We start from the raw sequence: 18,821 nt of genomic DNA, 5'->3' as shown, positions 1-18,821 counted from the left end.
TGTATTCAAAACTTAGATATAAGGAAATAAGGAAGTAAGAGTCCGTTTGCAAATGGACATGGTTTCAAGCCTTTAACTGATTTTAGAATGCAAATTTTGTAAATTACTTCACAAGAAAAAGAGTTACATAGTTCAAAATTTCCACTTATAAATTGTTTAGTGTAGGTACGAACAAAGGATGATCTGACATAAGCAATTATAATAGCTAGTGGAGAAGAGAAAAAATCACTATGTTTTATTGAAGTTTTTGTACACAAAGATGATACCAACAAAGAATTGGTAACATCCGTCCTCTAAATCCCCAGTAGAAATTTCGCTTCTAATTTCCACCGTCTTATGATATGTGTGTAATTTGTTAAATAGATTCTTGTTAAATCATACTAATGTAACCATTACACGTTATAAGTTACAAATTACATGTGTTACAAGTTACAAATTAAGGGTTACACATTATATCTTATAAATTACGGGTTACAAATTAAATGTTACATGTTCCATGTTATTGAAAGATATTTGTCACATGTTACGAATCATATGTTACACGTTGCATATTGTAGGGGGTGTAGGTTGTAAGTTATAGATTATAGGTTAAGTGTAGGGGGTGTAGGTTGTAAGTTATAGATTATAGGTTAAGTGGTAGGTTGTAGACAGCAGGTTACAAGTTGAATGTTGTAGACAGCAGGTTACAAGTTGTATGTTGTAGACAGCAGGTTACAAGTTGTATGTTGTAGACAGCAGGTTACAAGTTGTATGTTGTAGACAACAGGTTACAAGTTGTATGTTGTAGATTGCAGGTTAAAGTTTGCATGTCGAAGGTTGCATATTGAAGGTTGCATATTGAAGGTTGCATATTGAAGGTTGTAGCTTACAAATTGCCGCTTACAAATTGCAGGTAGTAGCTTATCGTTGCCGCCAACTTCCATTTTCTTGATCTGGACTTCGGACCAAGAGTCCATGGTGATAGATCGGACGAAGGAGATGTGAACGCCCAAGCCACAGTGCTTGTCGGAGCACTCCAAACACATGAAGACGCCGTACGATACAGAGGCCCACTGCGGGTTCTTCTGGGTGTAGTCAACACATATCTTGTTCGCCGCCTGTGATTGAATGTCCTGGAGCCGTCGTGACGCCGCCGCCATCCAAATTGGATTTGAAGAAGAGAAAACCTAATGCATAGAGCCTTTAGGTTTGTAATACTATTATATTACATGGTAGTTTGACCGGGAACAAAAGAAGGGGGAGTTTAACAAAAAAACACCTCGAACTCACCTTTTTTGTTTTGAAAAAAAAAAATAGCGAAAAATGGATTTATGTTGCAACATAATTCATTGCACTCCGAAATTTCACAGTATTTTGTTAGGCATGCTAGGAGCTCTTTTTTTTTAATGTTAATAATAATAAATAAATAAATATTAAAATATATTTTTTTTTTTAAATATTACATTTAAAAAAATTCATTTTACTAATTTATAATTTTTTTACATTTTTAAAATTTACTATAATAATTAATTTTAATCTTTTACTCTTTATAAAGATTTTTACTGTTAAATATAACATTAACAATTATCATTTTATATTACTTTAATAATTAAGAGTATTTTATAAATCTTTAATTTTTACCAATTAAACAAATTTTCTTTATCTGTCATATCAATAAAATCCTACGTTACTTTTCACAAACTTTACTTTTAAATTTACTCCTAATTAACTTCAAATCCACTCAAACAAACAATAAAAAATTTATCCTCAAATTCATTCCATCACTCTCTCACAAATCAAATCCTAAGCATTAGTGTATTATTCTCAGCTAGGATTTACGTTCTTCATGGTTATAGCTAAGAATGGCATTTTTCATCCCACACAATTTTTGCAGGTGCAATAAATGGTTGGAAATCACTGTCTTTCAGTTCATGTACATTCATTACTTGATTAGAACACCCAAGCTGACTACCCCTGTTTCCCGTTCTTCTTGTTTAATAAGGAATGATTTTTCTTCTTTAGGTTTACTTCCACTCTTTGAAAAACCATCAACTTCTCCGTTGGCCACTGATTTTGAAGAGGCCTTATGATCTGTAGTTTTAGTATCTACAATTTCTTCTTCATGCTCCTCCATCTTTCCTGCATTTTCAATAAGCTTGTGGAACAGCGATCCATGGTTAGAGAGTTCCTCCCTCCTCCTTCACCATACCGTCATGGACCAAAATGATTCTATCAACATGTGAAAGGAAATGCAGCTGATTCGTAACAAGAACTTGGGTCTTCCCTCTCAATTCTCCCTTGATGCATTTATCAAAAACCTGAGATATTATAGTAGGCCAGATTAGACAGTTGTAAGATAATACTAAGATTGTAAATCAAATTTCAAGTTGACACGAAGATAAGCAACATGCGCATTCAGAGCACTTAGGGGGTCATCAAAGATGTACATCTATAATATTAATAACTTTGTTTTTAATTTTTCATATAAACTTGTTATTATTAATAAATATTAATGTATATTAATAAAATTTAAACACGATAGATCAACTATTTTTTTTTTATGTTTTACCATCGGGATAAAAAGATATTTGTATAGATTGAGTATAGATATAAGTATGGTAATATATGATATTTTTAATTGGATATGAGAACGAATATATATAATTTTTTTTCATTCTATCTCATATTTATCTTTATTTTGGTTTTAAATTAATAAAATAATTTAAATTTAATTAGTAATTTGAAAAATTATTGCACATAGTTAATAATATTACTTCCTTTTATAATTATTTAAATTCTATCTAGTTGTTATTTGATATTCATATAACTCTGGTTTTTTTTTAAGTAATCGTAAAAATACCTACAAACCACGTTATAATAATCAAAGTAAGTCTTTTGAACCACCGATCAATAATAAACTAGAAAAAATGATAGAACAACACATGTAAAGAAACATTCATACATGATCTTAAACTAAAAATTAAAGAATAATGAGCAGAAATCTACTTACTCTAAAATGAAAATTGATCAATAAGGATTGGAAAGTTCACTATTGAGATCTCTTAGACACACCCTATTCGTCAAACAAATGAGGCAAGAGTTAAAATTCTTAGAGAGAATTACATAGTACATAAAAAAAAGTATGTGCAGAGAAGAGAGATAAACATATGGACAAAGGAGCAAAAGAGAGAAAAAAAAAGTTATAGTCTTTTTTACATACAAAATTAACTCGAGTATTGAATGAAAGAGACTCAATTAAGACAAATTTTATGAAGTGTGAATGCAGTTAAAACTTTTTAAAAAAATAGGACCATGATAACAAACTAGGAACAAGAAAAACAATTAAACCTATTATATTTATATACATAACAGTATCACTTAAAAAATAATATATTTATATAATTATTATTTAAATTTACTTAAATATTTAACTTACTTTATTATTATTAAATTTTTAATATTTATATCATTTTAAAAATTTACTTATATTTAATAATTATTATATCATTTTTAATATTAATAGTATAGTAGATATTCTAAAATATGAATACAAAATAATACTGTGTTTTCACTGGTTTTTATAATTAGGATTAGGATTCCTTTGTCTCTAATAAAAAGAGAAGGGTTTGGTAGAAAGAAGTAGGGTTTGAGTTGCAGAGCATACGAGAGAGATGGGAAGAGAAAGAGAGGCAACGAAGGTAGCATACACAGTGGAGCAGCTTGTGGCCTTCAATCGATACAATCCCGATATTCTTCCAGATCTCGAAAACTATGTCAACGATCAGGTTCCTTCTCCCTCTCTTTTCTCTATATCCAATTTGCTTCCTCTTCCACTTTTTCCTAAATCAAAAACCTAGGTTTCCAACCACGCACTTCTATGTCAATGCTCAATAACAATTTCTTTCTCTTGCTAGGTTTCGTCTCAAACATATAGCTTGGACGCCAATCTCTGCCTTCTTCGCCTTTACCAGGTATTTCTCTTTTTTCCATCTCAATGAAACTTATTAATTGAGTAGTTGTGAGTTGCTAGTTGCTAGTAATAGTTTGATTATCGATTGCTGCAGTTTGAACCGGACAAAATGAGTTCCCAGATTGTGGCCCGCATATTGGTTAAGGTGTGCTTATTTTTTTTCTGTGTTGGCTTATTGGTTGGATTGTGAATGCCATCACGTGCTTAAATTTTGTTAATCGATTTTCTTTTTATCTTTGAACAGGCGCTTATGGCAATGCCGGCCCCAGATTTCAGCCTATGTCTCTTTTTAATTCCAGAACGTGTGGTATGATTCTCGCAGATTATGATTCTTTTCTTTCTTTTATTTTGTGTTGCTTTCACTCACAAATAAATAGAGGTTTGAATCAGTTAGTGACTCTAGTTAATGATCAATCTGTTGCATTTTATGAATTTTACTCGGTTGAATTTATAATGTTTTATGGGATTTGCTATGGCAATAATTAAAGTACGCCAAGTTGTCCCAAGTGATGACAATACACATTTCAGGGACGAAGCATTAGAATATTGATTTTGCCAATTCCTTCCCAACCGAAATCATTCTTGAACATGTGATAGCAATTCGGCAAATTTTCCAAACACTCCTCAATTATCCTTTTTAATTAGTTTTCAAGTTGCCAATTCTTTAGTTGTATAACTTCAACCACAGAAAGGAAAAGCAGTCAAGGCAGTGTAGCTAATCCAAAAGTTATAGGATAGTTTAGTTCAAATCCATGAATGAACTGAAAGCGAAAATGAGAATGGGAGGTCTGTTGAAGTTCCAATTCAACCTTAAATTTATAAGTTTTGGTTTTATATGCCAGTTTAGCATTCAGCCTAATCATATCATTATCAATGCTTTTCCTTGTTTTTGGACCTTACTGCTGTTGATTTATTTCTTTGTGTTATTCTTTTATGAATCTTAGCAAATGGAGGAGCAGTTCAAGACTTTGATTGTTCTGTCTCATTATTTGGAGGTAAGCTTTGGCGTTATTTGTTCTAGCACTAATTAGGCATTTAAAATTAGAAATTAATACATGCCTCTTCAGACAGGAAGATTTCGTCAGTTCTGGGATGAAGCAGCAAAAAGTCGTCATATAGTTGAAGCTGTGCCAGGTTGTTATATATTTTTAATTTATGAAATGGTAATTAGATATAATGACTGATGAACTTTGAATAATTTAATCAATTGATTTCAAATCTAAAAAAAAATACGAATCCCTTGTTGCTGCTTTATTTCGTCATGCTCTATCTGGTTAATTAGAACTTGCCATTTGGAAGCTTAATTATCCCCCTTGCCATGAAATTGAGCTTATATTATAGGACTAGCCATACATATTATATAGTTGTCTTCTCTTCCCCTTTTTTGAAATAATGCACTCTTTGTAATGTTATGCTACACTGTCTTATATAGATGATAGATGATAATATAGCTTTGTCGGGAAACAACTGGGATTTTCACCTTGGGTTCATTTGATACAGGAGGAAAATTGAGTAGACGATGATAAAAAGGTGAGTGAAATTGGTCAGAAATGAAACGAAAATTAAAGGTGTTTAGTTGAATAGGAATAGTGAATAAATCAGAGATATTGAGATGAATATGTGAGAAATAGAATGGAAAGTGGTGGTGGAATCCACTAACTTTGATTTTCTCCTCGGTATCTCTATTATGCTAAGCGAACCTAATTAAGTCTGTCATCCTATTTCTAATCTAACACCCCTCCCCCCATCAAAACCTGCACACCATTAGGCTTGACGAAGGCTTCCCCTTGTTGACACTGATTAAGCTCGTAGGCTTCATTTTTTTCCTCATTCTTATTAGAGATCAGATTAATGGTGTGCCATTGACATTGACTAGGCTTAAAAGATTCGTTTTTCCCTATTAATTAATGCTTATATAGACGCTAAATTTGAATTTGATTGCAGGGTTTGAGCAGGCAATTCAAGGATATGCAGTCCATGTCCTTTCCCTGACTTACCAAAAGATTCCTAGAACTGTTCTTGCTGAGGTATGTTTGTTATTTTGTCCATTTCAAGCATTGTCTCATTGCATAGTGGAAGAGTGTTTCATCTCTAGCTAAGCTAGAAGTCGTTAGCCCAAAATCCTTGTTTTTATTCCCTAATTGCTTGTTGAACTGGTGTTTAATGTGACTCGTACCGTAAGAATGCAACACTTCTGAAGTCCGCTATGATCCTCTATTTATTCTTTGGATGTTAAATAGTTCTTGGAAACTTTGGCAACTTGTTATTTGCATTTTTCTCACTGTTTGTCAGAAACAATTGAGTCAAACCATTGACTGGTATTGTGGATTCTTTTATTAGCCGTTGGTTCTGTAAATTATGTTGTTTTTATGAATTCCACTTACCTGTACGAGTCAGCAGGAACCTAGTTTCTCATTATTTTGAAATGTATGATCATTGATTCTTTGTTAAACTTTCATAGGCTATCAACATCGAAGGTTTATCCTTGGACAAATTTCTTGAGCACCAAGTAGCCAACAGTGGTTGGGTTATTGAGAAAAGCCAAGGCAGGGGTCAAGTCATTGTCCTTCCGAGAAATGAATTTAATGACCCAGCTTTGAAGAAAAATGCTGCAGACAGTGTACCATTGGAGCACATTACCCGTATCTTCCCCATTCTTAGTTGATTTTTTTTCCGTGTAGAATGCGAATTTTCTTTCTGAAGGATTTGTACGAATGAGACCAGTTGGAGCAACATCTTACAATTTTCCCCTCGATACTTAAATTACAATTAGTGGACACCTATTGTAGTTTACTCATGTTTTATCGTCCTGTCTGAAATTAATCTATTGTGGGTACGTTCTAAAATACGACTCTATTTATTATTCTCTTTAGTTTACAGGGTGCGAAGGGCGAGTTTTAAAGAAACTTTTATTGCATATTGTGCTTTTCTTTAGACCGCTAAAGAGAATTAGAATTTTCCTAGTATTCTAATTAATCTTTAAAACATATTCTGTGTTTCTTAGAATTTTCTTGCACTCGAAAATTTATGTCTAATGTTAACGGATCAACCCTCTTCATAAAATCTTTATATTAAGTTATACTATTTTATCTCTAACTAAAATTGTGAAGTTTGTGGTTTATCTACTGTATCGTATCACTGTCTCTGATCAGTCATAGATTGAATCGGTCAATTGTTTGTAAGGTCAAACAAACCATTATAAAAGACCATACAGTCGTGGAGTCTGATGGTTTGATTAATGATAGAACAGTCGTTGTTACGGCAATTAATTATGATGTTGAATAATTTAAGGGAAGATGTGTTTACTAACAATTATTTGGTCGGGTTGTTAATAAAAGGTTTATTTAAAAATTTATAAATATATATTTAAGGTAAAAGTGAAGTGAATATATTTATTATTTATAAATATATATATATATATATATATATATATATATATATATATATATATATATATATATTTAAGGTGAAAAGTTAAGTGAATGTATTTATTATTTATTAAAGAGTTAGGTGAATAAAAGTGAAATGATAGTTCATTACTAAACTCACAATGCAGGGTCATCTGGGGAGTATATTTCAATACATTTTATCTAAATTTTATAAATCTGACTATCAAAATTGTAAAAAAAAAAAAAAGAAGCCAAGCTAAGAGGAAAAAAAATTAAACTTGGAAAACCGAAATTAATATTAGTCTTTAATATCTAAAATTCACTCGGCACAAATTTGAAACCTGCAGCCCCGGATGTTAAGGGTTGAGTGGAAGTTCAATCGTAGAAAGTATAAGGTGTGAGGAATTTCGAACTGAATATGAATCTGATAAAGTAACATTCCCTGTCGAGGGAAGCAAATGAAGTGATGGGGTTGTGAAATATTTTGGAATGGGGAAGAATAAGAATAATGATGAGCTAATCAATTCATATCGGATTAAATTGACCTAATTGTTGGTCAATTTTGTTTTCAACTGAGGCAGAACCATTTACCCTGATGTGGTAATGATTTTATTGGATATCATATTTTATGATTGATTGGGCCATGCACAGAATGCAACATATTGCCACAACTACCAACCATTGTAGTACTTATAACAACAGCTAAACAATTTATTTCCTTTTTTAACTTGATAAAAAGAACGTTTTAGAATATATCACGCTAAAATTCGTTATAAACACTTATTCCGCTTCTTCAATGTTTAATCCACCACCTTACAACAAGCAAAGTTTACTTAAAAAGAATCAATTATCTACAATTCTAAAAGTAAAACTCCCACAAGCAGGGTAATAATATTTACAGAAAAGTGCACCTACTATAACTGCTCAAAGAAAATTGAAAATATAGAACTCCAAGAAGGCAACAACTTAAAATAGAATAAAAGGAAAAGACCGAAGAATTTTACAAGCACTTGCTATGCACTATTTTTTTTTTCTACTATGCCTTGAGGGTTGGATCGAGATTTTGACAACAGAATTAATGCTGCATGTCAATGCCGAGACTGGCCTCAGGATTGTTCTTAGATTAGCACCACAAACACAGAAAGCCTACCCAAATGCCTGGTTCTGTTCTTTATCCGGTTCCTTCTCTCTAGTCTCTTCTAATCAGCATGTTTGGATCAAGCAAAAAAAATGTCAATTATATATTAGTGCAAGATATCATGTGCAAAGTTCAATGGCAAAGTGTTTGTCCATAAGTCACCCATTGTACAAAAGTATCTGGAAATTCCTCTCCTGTGTTGGATTGTGAATTACCATACGGTAACTCAGATTCAGTTCGCCCTCTTCCCTGAAAATATTACATAGAACTTAGTGTCAGAATTCAGAAATAAAGACCAAGTAATTTAAAAAAATACACTTATTGGAAGTTTGGACTGACATAAAAACTCCTGCAGATGCTACCCTTGGCAGTCCAAGAATAGCCTAAAACACTTTTCTACCAAAAACAACGAGGTCCAAACTCATGCCAAAAAACTACATACTGCATCATGTGAATGAAAACTAGAATGTACAATTAGAGGATTCAATAAATTAATTACATCCTGTTCCCTGGTATTAAAGTACAATGAATCTTTAAGAATAAGGAAGTTGTGAATGTGATTGTTCAAAAACTGCCTCTTAATTTTTGGCACCCCTAGCTTATTTAGTTGTGACTTCTTTGGGAGCTGCCTTAATTCCACCCCTAAAGGTGATGTTTAATCTCCCGTCGGCTAGAAATGACTTAAATAGAACTTATTAGGCTAAATTTTGTTGAGCTGAATGTGATCTTCAGCTGAAATTCTAAGAATGATATTATGCTGTATCAGAAAGGGAGTTACCTTTAGGCTGGAGGCCCCCCAATCACTTGTGGAGGCAGTTGCTTCTCCTACCATTATTCCATTGACAACATTTTCGGAAGAAACTCCGGCAATTGGAGAGTTAGTGATTGATGATCTGCGATCAACATCAACTTATTTTAAACTCAACAAAATCATTTTCGGGTATAACCAAGACTGTCAATTAATTGCATAGACAATACAACTCCTATAAAAGGTGTTACCTCTCAAATGGCTCTTCTTCACATGAATTTGCTGAAGAAGACAGCCAATCCAGATCAACAAAGTTGGAGCAGCTGAAGGAATCTCCGTGATCAGAATAGCAAATATGATCACTTTCAACGCAACGCTCTCTTTGCATATCTCCAAAGAGATGTCTCCGAGGCATTGTGGGAGTGTACCTATACAAACAAAATGAATTGTGCATTATACACATCCAGGCTCAAATGGAGAAAATGAAGAAGCAAATTGCGGAACACACTATCATGCAAGCAGGTAACACGAGTTCCAATTTGTATCAGTACAATAAGAGCTCATTGAACATTTTAGATTACAAATGTACACACTGAAAATACAACTTAAAGAAAAAATAGGACAATCTAAAATAGAACAACATTTTCACATCTTCTAGCAAAAATTTATCATATAAAATTTCTTATTCAGAAAGTCTTGCTTTGCAAAGACAAAAATTCTACAATCACGCAGATGAGAGAGACGGTAGAAAAGATAGACTGTATGAAATGGGATACTGGTTATCTATTTCCTATAGTATAACTTAAAACAGACTACACTTGAGTTCACGTCAATACAAGACACAAACCTTGAAAACGAGATGTCATTCTCAGCAGAAGATATTTCGGGTGATGATTCACAAAGATCCTTGCCTCCATCTTCTAATCGATCTGACAAGTATTGGCTTTGGAATTTTACGTGGCTGGCATTTGGGGCTGACATTGGTGTGGAACTTTCATTAAGAATGTTCCCATCTGAGAAGGATCTTTTAAAAAATGACCTAAAAAAACCCATTTCACAGTCACCATATTAGCTACATAGACCAGCATTTTCAATACACGTGCTTCAAGTTATTATTATATTCACAGCAAACCTAAATGATCATGAAATACCAACAAATTGGTTACTAGGGCAAACCTAAAGTGCATATTAGTTGAGAGAAGCATAAAGTAAATGTAATTTCATCAATCTTCTACGTAATTGATGACTTCAGATGGAAGATCAATGATTTCGTTACTCTCTAGCCTCAGCACTTTTCCGCAACTTGTCTTCAACCCCTGTAGTCCTCTTCCTCTCAAATTCAAAATTTAGAACCATAGTGTTTCATCATTTACTTCTAGTTCAGAGATTGTGTTGCAAGGGAATTATTCTAATAAATTTTATCTGTTTGGAGTAGCTTCCCCGGAGTTGGAGGAGTTTTCTGATGATACAGACAGTTTGTTGAAGTGTAGCTAATCATGTGCAGAATCTGTGACAAATGAATATTGTAATTTATCTATTCTGTCATTTTAGTTTATTAGGCTAATCATTTTAGTCAATTTGAATATTTTAGATCCTTGTTTTAATGATTTATATTTAAATTACGATTGTTTAGAATTTGACTGATCAACCTTCAGCAAGGCCTGCAACAATATGCATTGTTCTTCAATAGTAGAATATCAGAATCACCATATGCTATCCTATGGCCAATTTGGTAGGAGATAAACGCCTACAGACAGTTTTAAAATGTATCACCATTACATTTAGTTCAGACAATTAGGCTTAATAGTATTCTAAGGTTTAGGATTGGTTACAACTTAGGGTTTAAAAAATGGGTACATAAGGTTGTAACAGGTTAGGGGATAATTCAGCTTTTCTGAATAACAAATAATTATCTTTCAGATCCCCTGGCTAATTATTGCAAAGATCATCCCTCTATTAGCTATGTACCCCATCTCTTCACCTTGTTCGGTGCTTGACTCCCAATATCTCATGAATGCAACAATTTAAACCTAGTCCTTTTAATCTGCATCAACTTTTAATTTAGATTGTTTTATCAAAGTGTCCACAAGAGTGTGTCTGTTTCATAAAACCCTAATGCAAGATCTTCAAGCAAGGACCAATTCATACAAGTTTAGGAATCACGTGGAATTCCATGGCATAAATTGCATTTAAATACCTTGAATCATCCTCTCCAGGTCTTGCTGTATCATAGAGTTGATCTGAATCCAACTCCCATAGAGCAGGCTTACCCTGTTGTGGTTGAAAATGCCCCAGAAATCTGCGTCCAGTATATAGAATGATCAACTTATGATTAGAAGATGAGATAGAGTGAAAATTACGAAGATATCTTTACAAACGCATGATATATCACAAAAAGTGCAAGCTGCCACAGAAATCACAAAAGGTGCTACAATGCCAGAGGACAGAAAGGCATGCAGAGGGATTGGAAAAGTCTGCTGATTTTCCCTGATTTGCTTTTGCTTTTTGCAATATGTGAGGAGGATTCCTAATCTAAATATTCATTTTCTCGTTTAAAATAACTCTCTTCTTCAAAACAAAATCTCCCTATTAAATGGAGAGACAGGGACAGAACAGGAAAAACAAACAAACCAGATAGCATACATGCTATAATCCAAAACTAGAAATAATATAACTTCTAGGCATGTAAAAGAATAAGAAAATGCATGACTGTGGCACTTACACATTAATTGCATTCTGTTTCATAGCATCCATGTATGCATTGCTGTAATAGCGTTGAAGAGTCCTAAAAAACTCTTGAGACTGTGTTGCAGCTCTCCACTGACCCCTCCTCTCAGAGAAAATCTACACAGAAACATGTCAGGAAAAAATGTGATACCAATGTATGGCGAAGATATAAAGGAGAGAAAACCCTCTATGACCATTGTTAATCAACCAATTTAACAGCCTAGTCAATAGAATAGCACAGGCAGGAAATGAATAATCATCTAAAGATTTACCAGTCCATCAGGGACACAATGTCAATAAAGAAATATCAACTCTAATCTTCTATATTATTTTAGATAATTTCTGATAATCATAAAGCCATATTTGTCAATGTTCTCCATAAATAATGCATGGAATCAATAAAGGAAGTGTCCATTCTCACAGTACCCACAAAAAAGCTAGCAAAGCTACTTATAAAAAATAAAATATAACAAGTAGGGATGTAAATGGGTTGAGCGAGCTCTTGAAGCTTGAACTTGACTTGTAGAAAAAAAATCAATGTCTCCAGTTTGACGCATTTGATCAATCAAGTTTAATTAAAAGTTTGAGTTTGTCTTCTGAAAATTATTAAGTTTGAATTTGGCTTGTTTAGCTCATTTATAACTTAATTAATTTACAAATGTCATGAAAAATTTCCTAAATATTTTTCAACCTTATCAATAATATAGCATCTAAATTTTTTTAATACTAATCTATTATTAGAAAATGTGTCAACTTTTTTCTCAAAAAAACTATTCATATATTAAAAAAGAAGCTAGAGTTTTGCACAAATGTAATTCAATATTAGCTAATAGAATCTAAACTTTGAAACAAGTATACTAACAACTGAATAAAACATACAAATAGCTAAACGAGCTACTCATTATCCCTTAATGTGAAGCTTTTAAAAGTTTTGGCTCAACTCAAATAATTAAGCATAATCAAAAAGTTTGAGTTTGTTTGTTTAAATCTACATACGTTCGCTACTAGTTTGAAAAATTAACTAATAAGCTGAGCGCAACCAGATCACCAATACCTTGGCTCATTTACACACCTAATAGAAAGGCTGCTGTATGTCATCCCACTCAAACAACATAATTAGAAAGCCATGAACCCATAAACAATTTTGATCAGAAAATACATAGAGAGGTCTACATGTACTCACCCCACCCCGTAAAAAAAATAGAAGTTTGATGGTACCTTGGTATCACAAAATTTAAGCCCAATGATGATATTTATCAAAAAGAAATCATATTAAACCAGGTAATTAAGAAAGAAAAATGATAAGCAAATATATCTGTTCCCAAGCTACATTAGAATATGAAAACTGAAGGAATTACAACAAGCAGAAGAAGAGTGCAATCACCTTATTGTGCGCTGCTGAACCACCATACTGATGAGCAAGAGTATCACCCATCCGCTCATAAAAACCCATTAAATCATCAGCTACAGGATCATCGAGATCAATTTTTGGGTGGTCAATAACTCCCACAGCATGGAGCTGGTGTCCAAGAGCAGCCAACCCATATGCATATTGTGCAACATTTGTGCGATCCAAACAGTCAATGCAGTTGGTCCTGAGAACTCCCGTCTGCAACTTGGGAGGTTTGGTAGAATGAGTTTCAATGACATCATGGTTTCCTTCAATTGGTTTCCTTTCTAAATTGTTAGCATCCTTGTTATCATCATTGACAAGTCTAGTAGGTGAATAGGTTGCCTTAACATTGCTGCACGCAAAACTTTACATTAAGTAAACAAAAAAGACTGGAGGAACTTCAGGTATTTCCTGTCCATGCATTAACTGATCTATATGCTGGGTTTATTCTTTCCCAAAGCTTTATCATTGTTATTACTTAAAGATATATTGAAATTGGTGAATGAAGATTTCAAACCATAGAAAAACTTACTCTGTAGTTGGCCAATTTAGAGATTCTTCTAGTCTCAATGTCGGTGTTTCTTGGCAATAGAAAAAACCTGTTAATGTCAATGCATATGCAGCCACTTTGGCCAGAAGCTGCAAGACATTTGTAGCTTTGCTGGATGTGCAATATAAGGTAAATCAGAATAATCCCAAAAATACATAGTAATTTGCAAAAAAGGATGAAAATATATAATAAAAAAACTAACCTCTGAAAATGTTTGTGCAGATCCCAATGAAGAAACCTAAGCCTGTTCTCCTCAGATAAATCCTTATTAATAATATCTATTGCATTAGCAAACTCTGCCCGAAGTATGGACTCACGAGGCTTCTTCTCATGGGTCTGATCGTTTATAAAAAAATAACCTTGTCACTCACTACATTTCTTACAGAAACGATACATTAATTATAAGATTTAGGTAAGGAGAAGAAAAGTTGAAAATACAAACTAAAAATAATACGATATTGTTTTGCTAAGTGTTTCGTGATGCCATACTAAATACCAACACAATAGTCCAATTTAAACTAATGCGCAACTTCTAATGCTAATTAAATAGTCAAGACATGGCTAATTACAGCATCAATCTGTGTTAACACAACCAATATAGAAGAAAATTTAATGTACGGGAGTATAGAAGGTGACATGTAATAAATGAGGTGGATGGGGAATGAATTCATTTCCCAACAAAAAAATAAGAAAAACAATATTACCTTAATCAAATTCAAAATAATAATGGGATTCCCATATCTTTTGACGAGGTTTTCAAAGTGAAGTCTAGTGGCTTGATAATTCTGATCCCTCTTTGACACTGTAGAAAAATAGGTGACTTAATAAGCAAGCGTATGCAGAACTCCTCATCAAAGAGAATATAAGTGAAAGATAAGTCTGCTAGTGGCATAATATTGGTTAAATCGGAGGACAACATACATATAATATCTGGTTTAATATTTAGTTTTGAAGTTTCCTGTGACCAGAAAAGGGGGATTGAACCACGGTTCTGGATGATAGAGCTTATTTGCATGGGAAAGCCTTCTGGAACATCCTCAAAAACCATTTGTTCTGTCTCAACATCATTTGCTACTCTGCCTTTCTCATTAACACCTCGCCTCAAATACCTAGACATAATAATCATACAAGTGAAGCCAAGAAATGAACACATGATTATTGCAAAAACATAACCGTCCTAACACCTAGCATGCCATCGATTGTTCAAAGTTCAAGATTTTATTGTTTGCACTCAGCTCTTTTCTTTAATTTATATTTCCTTAAGATATTATTGTTTGCACTCTGCTCTTTTCTTTAATTTATATTTCCTTACCATCTCAGAAAATCTCACATGTCATACTTTTACTGACGATCAAATTTGTGGTGCTAGCAAAAATTTTATATGCTAAAAAGATTAGTTTAGTTTGCTACCTCACTTTTCTTTTTATTGGCAAGTCACAATTGGGCTATGCCATGGACTTGAGGTGGAGTATTGGGAGAACAGGTCTTACAGTGGTGGGTAACAAAAAAAACTGTAAATATAAAGCAAGCAGTGCAAAGTTCAAATTTCCTCAGGAAACTTCCACGTCACAATCAAGCATAATCCTACACGAAGACCAACCCACTCAGACGCTGCAATACTTGGACAGACGCACCTTAATTTTAACATCTTTTATACAAATGAAAAATTGAGACACATAACGCCATAAGAGCATGAAAGATAAATTATTCCATACAACATCATCCCCAATACTACACTGATTTATAATCCAAACTGCAAAGATAAAGTTACAATTTAAAAAAACTTAAAACTAATGAAAAAGTAACCAAGAGTATAACTGTATACAAATGAAATCCTCAGCACAAGAATATAATTATCAGGGGAAGCACTTAATCGACTGCCAGTTAAGTTTGCACAAAGTCAAATTGTAGAACTGGATGCCCAATTGAATGCCACACAGCATATAATCACAAGGGAGAATAATTCAAAGGATTTAATGAGTCTGGAAATAAGATATGATGAATTTACAAACCTAGTGCCAGCATAATGACGTGATCGTCTTGCAATGAGTGTAAGTATAAACTCCCGTCCGGATATCATGAGTGTATCCTAATAGATGTCAGATATTAAAGATCAGGATGACAAAATAGCTTGCATTAAGCACGAACCAGGTACTTAACAAGATTAATCAATCAATGAATACAGTATCCAAATAGTAACTTATCTTTACCTGTTTAAAAAAGCCATAAACTAGTGCAACTGTCCAAATAGTATTTTGGAGGTGATTTCTAATCCCCCTTGTTAAGAACTCATTCCAAACAAACATGGTCTCATAAAGAAAATGGCCTGTCTCATTATCACACATGTTCCTCTGAAGACTATGCATGATGTGATATGAGTAACTGAAAAAGAAGTCCTTTGTAAGGTCGACCATGCATAAGAGCCTCTTGTACCTAAAAAATCAATGAACGAGAATAATCAATAAAGAACCTAATAAAGCATATTCAACAACCAAAATTTTTACATAATGTCAACAATCTGTTTTCAAATTCAAAGATGGAACGAATAATGGCAACCAAAAGCATTTCTAAATTACAATAAAAGATCACAAACAATATCTAATCAAAATTAGGTTATCCTCGAAAAGTTTCTTTAACATGCAGCATTTATATTTGAGTCAAACAGAAGGGACCTAATCATGTAATTTAAAAAATAGATTTTCCACTAAATTTAAATCCTAATAAACAAAGAAGTGAAATAATTTAAAAATTGGATAAAGGGTATAAACTGAAAGACCATTACAAACAAAGTAATTTAAACAAAAAACAACAGTATTTTTCTTGTTTTGCATAATTAAAGGAAACAGTTGGAAAATATCAGCATTTGAAATGAAAAGAAGCAGATAAATATTCATATAAATATGTAATTTGAAAATAGATGCTTAGCATCACTTGGCTTAAACAAATCAGGTTTTCCATGATGAGCTTATTTGATAGCATATAAATGATCACAGATTGCCCCATTTGAGCTATAATATTAAATGCAAGATTGTAACCTGTTTTCATTTTTATCATTGATGTTAGACCCAACTGAAGAATATGGCAATGGAATCATCTCACTCTTAGAGACACCATACACTGTATGACCACAGATTGCACCAATTTGCCTTCTTTTTGTGATAAGCACCATGTAGTAAGGTCCCAAAAATTTTATGAACCCTAAAACCAGAATAGTATATCAAGATAATAACAAATAATTAGTCAAAAGGCAGATAGACAAAAGACAATAGGATTTACATACCTACAATTCCATAACAAGTTGTAACAAATTTAAGTCCACCTGTTGACTTGTTACCCTCATGTATCCGTCTCAAAAGATCGGAACATTCACTTTCTGTATATGTGGTGGAATCTTCACGCAAGTTTAGTTCAGAAGGATCTAGACGGTCAATCTTTAGTACTCTCCAATATGTCCTGGTCTTGTCCCTTCCTATCATGTAAAAGTTCTGTGATACAAAAATAAATGCTGAAGTTAAATATTTAAAATATAAGAACAACACAATAGACTCTGCAACACCAGCAACTCATCCAAATAAAAGTAGCCAGCTTTGAGAAACTATCCATCAATAGGTAATAAATGCGCTAAAAAGTGTTATGTATATACATCCACACACAAAGCTACATATGAATATCAACAAGAAACTAATGCACATATTATACTTTTGACCAATAAATTATCCACAAAAGACAGAATATTTTTTATTTACCACAACACAGAACATAATGACATGACAAAATCAAAGAAATCCAATGTAATTTACACGGCCAACTAAACAACAGTCACAAAACAGTGGAAAGAGGAATAAGAGAACATTACCGATCGAGTCTCATATAGCCTAAATTTCTGTATACAGACATTGAAAGGAGGAGGAGGACGGGTTTGATTAGAGATAGGAGAGTGACAAGGTTCATTCTCTGACGATGCCATGACTTTTTCTGTAACACTCAGATCCCCCGAGCCTACGGCTCAGGGAAACCACCTAATGGCATGCAAAGAGCCACGCAAATCACCAAAATTCAGAATCAACACAATGCAAAAAGCCCACAACCAAAATATCCAAGCTGGTATCCTGAACTCTAGGCTGCTTCAAATACAGCATTATTTCCCAAAACTGATTCCAAATTATTGATCCCTCTCCATCCTTTCAGCTTCACCCACGACCACCATCACTGCCTTCACCTCTCTCCATCTCCCTCTCTGCCTTAAATCAACAATAACCCACTATTCCTCACTGCATCTTCCACACATCCAGATCCAAAAATCGCCACCTCACTAACAAAAATCAGAAACTTTTTCAAACCAATACGCGTTGATGTTGGTGCAGTCACCCAGGAGGAACAGCATATGAGTATTCTGAAAACGGAATCTTTTCAGGAACAAAAAAAATGAGAAGATCAAGCAGAGAAAAGCGGCGAAAATTGAAGAGAGGAAAGAAGATTTGGGAGGTTGGAGAAAAAAGGTTGGAACCACGGGTGCAGAAACAAGAACTGCTAATTATTGATTGAATTTAATTTTTATAAAAAAAATGAATATATAGTTTTAATTTTGATTTAAAAAGTCTCATTGATTTCTTTGGCTATGAAAGGGAGAGAGTGAATATGAAGGCTGAGATCCAAAGAACAAATCAAAACCACAACGACAAATTTAAATAAATAAATCCATATTTGATGTGTGAATTCTCCGTCCACACATTAAAATTCGGAGACGCGTATATCTGGATAGGTGTGTGTGTGAAATTATTATTCTTCTTAATTATTCATTCACATAAGAAATGTCCAATGCAAAAGTAAATAATCACTGAAATTGAAGATTTTATATTATTATTATTATTGAGAAGATTTTATATTATAATTACTATTATTGTTATTGAAGTAGATGTGAAACGTG

At 33.3% G+C, this 18,821-nt stretch overlaps 2 protein-coding genes across 2 annotated transcripts; one reads left to right on the top strand and one right to left on the bottom strand.

Annotated features, from left to right (window-relative positions):
* The first annotated feature begins 3,565 nt into the window (after positions 1-3,565).
* On the top strand, positions 3,566-6,795 carry LOC108341354 (eukaryotic translation initiation factor 3 subunit K). The gene is made up of 8 exons (XM_017579070.2): positions 3,566-3,764; positions 3,894-3,950; positions 4,044-4,094; positions 4,194-4,256; positions 4,894-4,944; positions 5,017-5,083; positions 5,894-5,976; positions 6,411-6,795. The coding sequence occupies exons 1-8, from the start codon at positions 3,651-3,653 to the stop codon at positions 6,612-6,614; spliced, it is 690 nt and encodes a 229-aa protein (XP_017434559.1). The 5' UTR covers positions 3,566-3,650; the 3' UTR covers positions 6,615-6,795.
* A 1,309-nt stretch (positions 6,796-8,104) lies between these two features.
* LOC108344756 (phosphoinositide phosphatase SAC3) lies at positions 8,105-18,566 on the bottom strand. Its single transcript, XM_017583245.2, has 16 exons — positions 17,751-18,566; positions 17,175-17,379; positions 16,930-17,092; positions 16,105-16,327; positions 15,907-15,983; positions 14,816-15,003; positions 14,599-14,696; positions 14,097-14,230; positions 13,877-14,005; positions 13,336-13,696; positions 11,947-12,068; positions 11,422-11,523; positions 10,072-10,263; positions 9,476-9,652; positions 9,255-9,369; positions 8,105-8,725 (listed from the first exon to the last, which is right to left on the bottom strand). The coding sequence occupies exons 1-16, from the start codon at positions 17,859-17,861 to the stop codon at positions 8,609-8,611; spliced, it is 2,514 nt and encodes an 837-aa protein (XP_017438734.1). The 5' UTR covers positions 17,862-18,566; the 3' UTR covers positions 8,105-8,608.
* Positions 18,567-18,821: the final 255 nt, after the last annotated feature.

The sequence above is a fragment of the Vigna angularis genome, chromosome 1, assembly GCF_016808095.1.
Source record: "Vigna angularis cultivar LongXiaoDou No.4 chromosome 1, ASM1680809v1, whole genome shotgun sequence".
Taxonomy (NCBI): domain Eukaryota; kingdom Viridiplantae; phylum Streptophyta; class Magnoliopsida; order Fabales; family Fabaceae; genus Vigna; species Vigna angularis.
The sequence above is the reverse complement of the archived record's forward strand: the minus strand, read 5'-3'. Positions and strand labels throughout refer to the sequence as shown.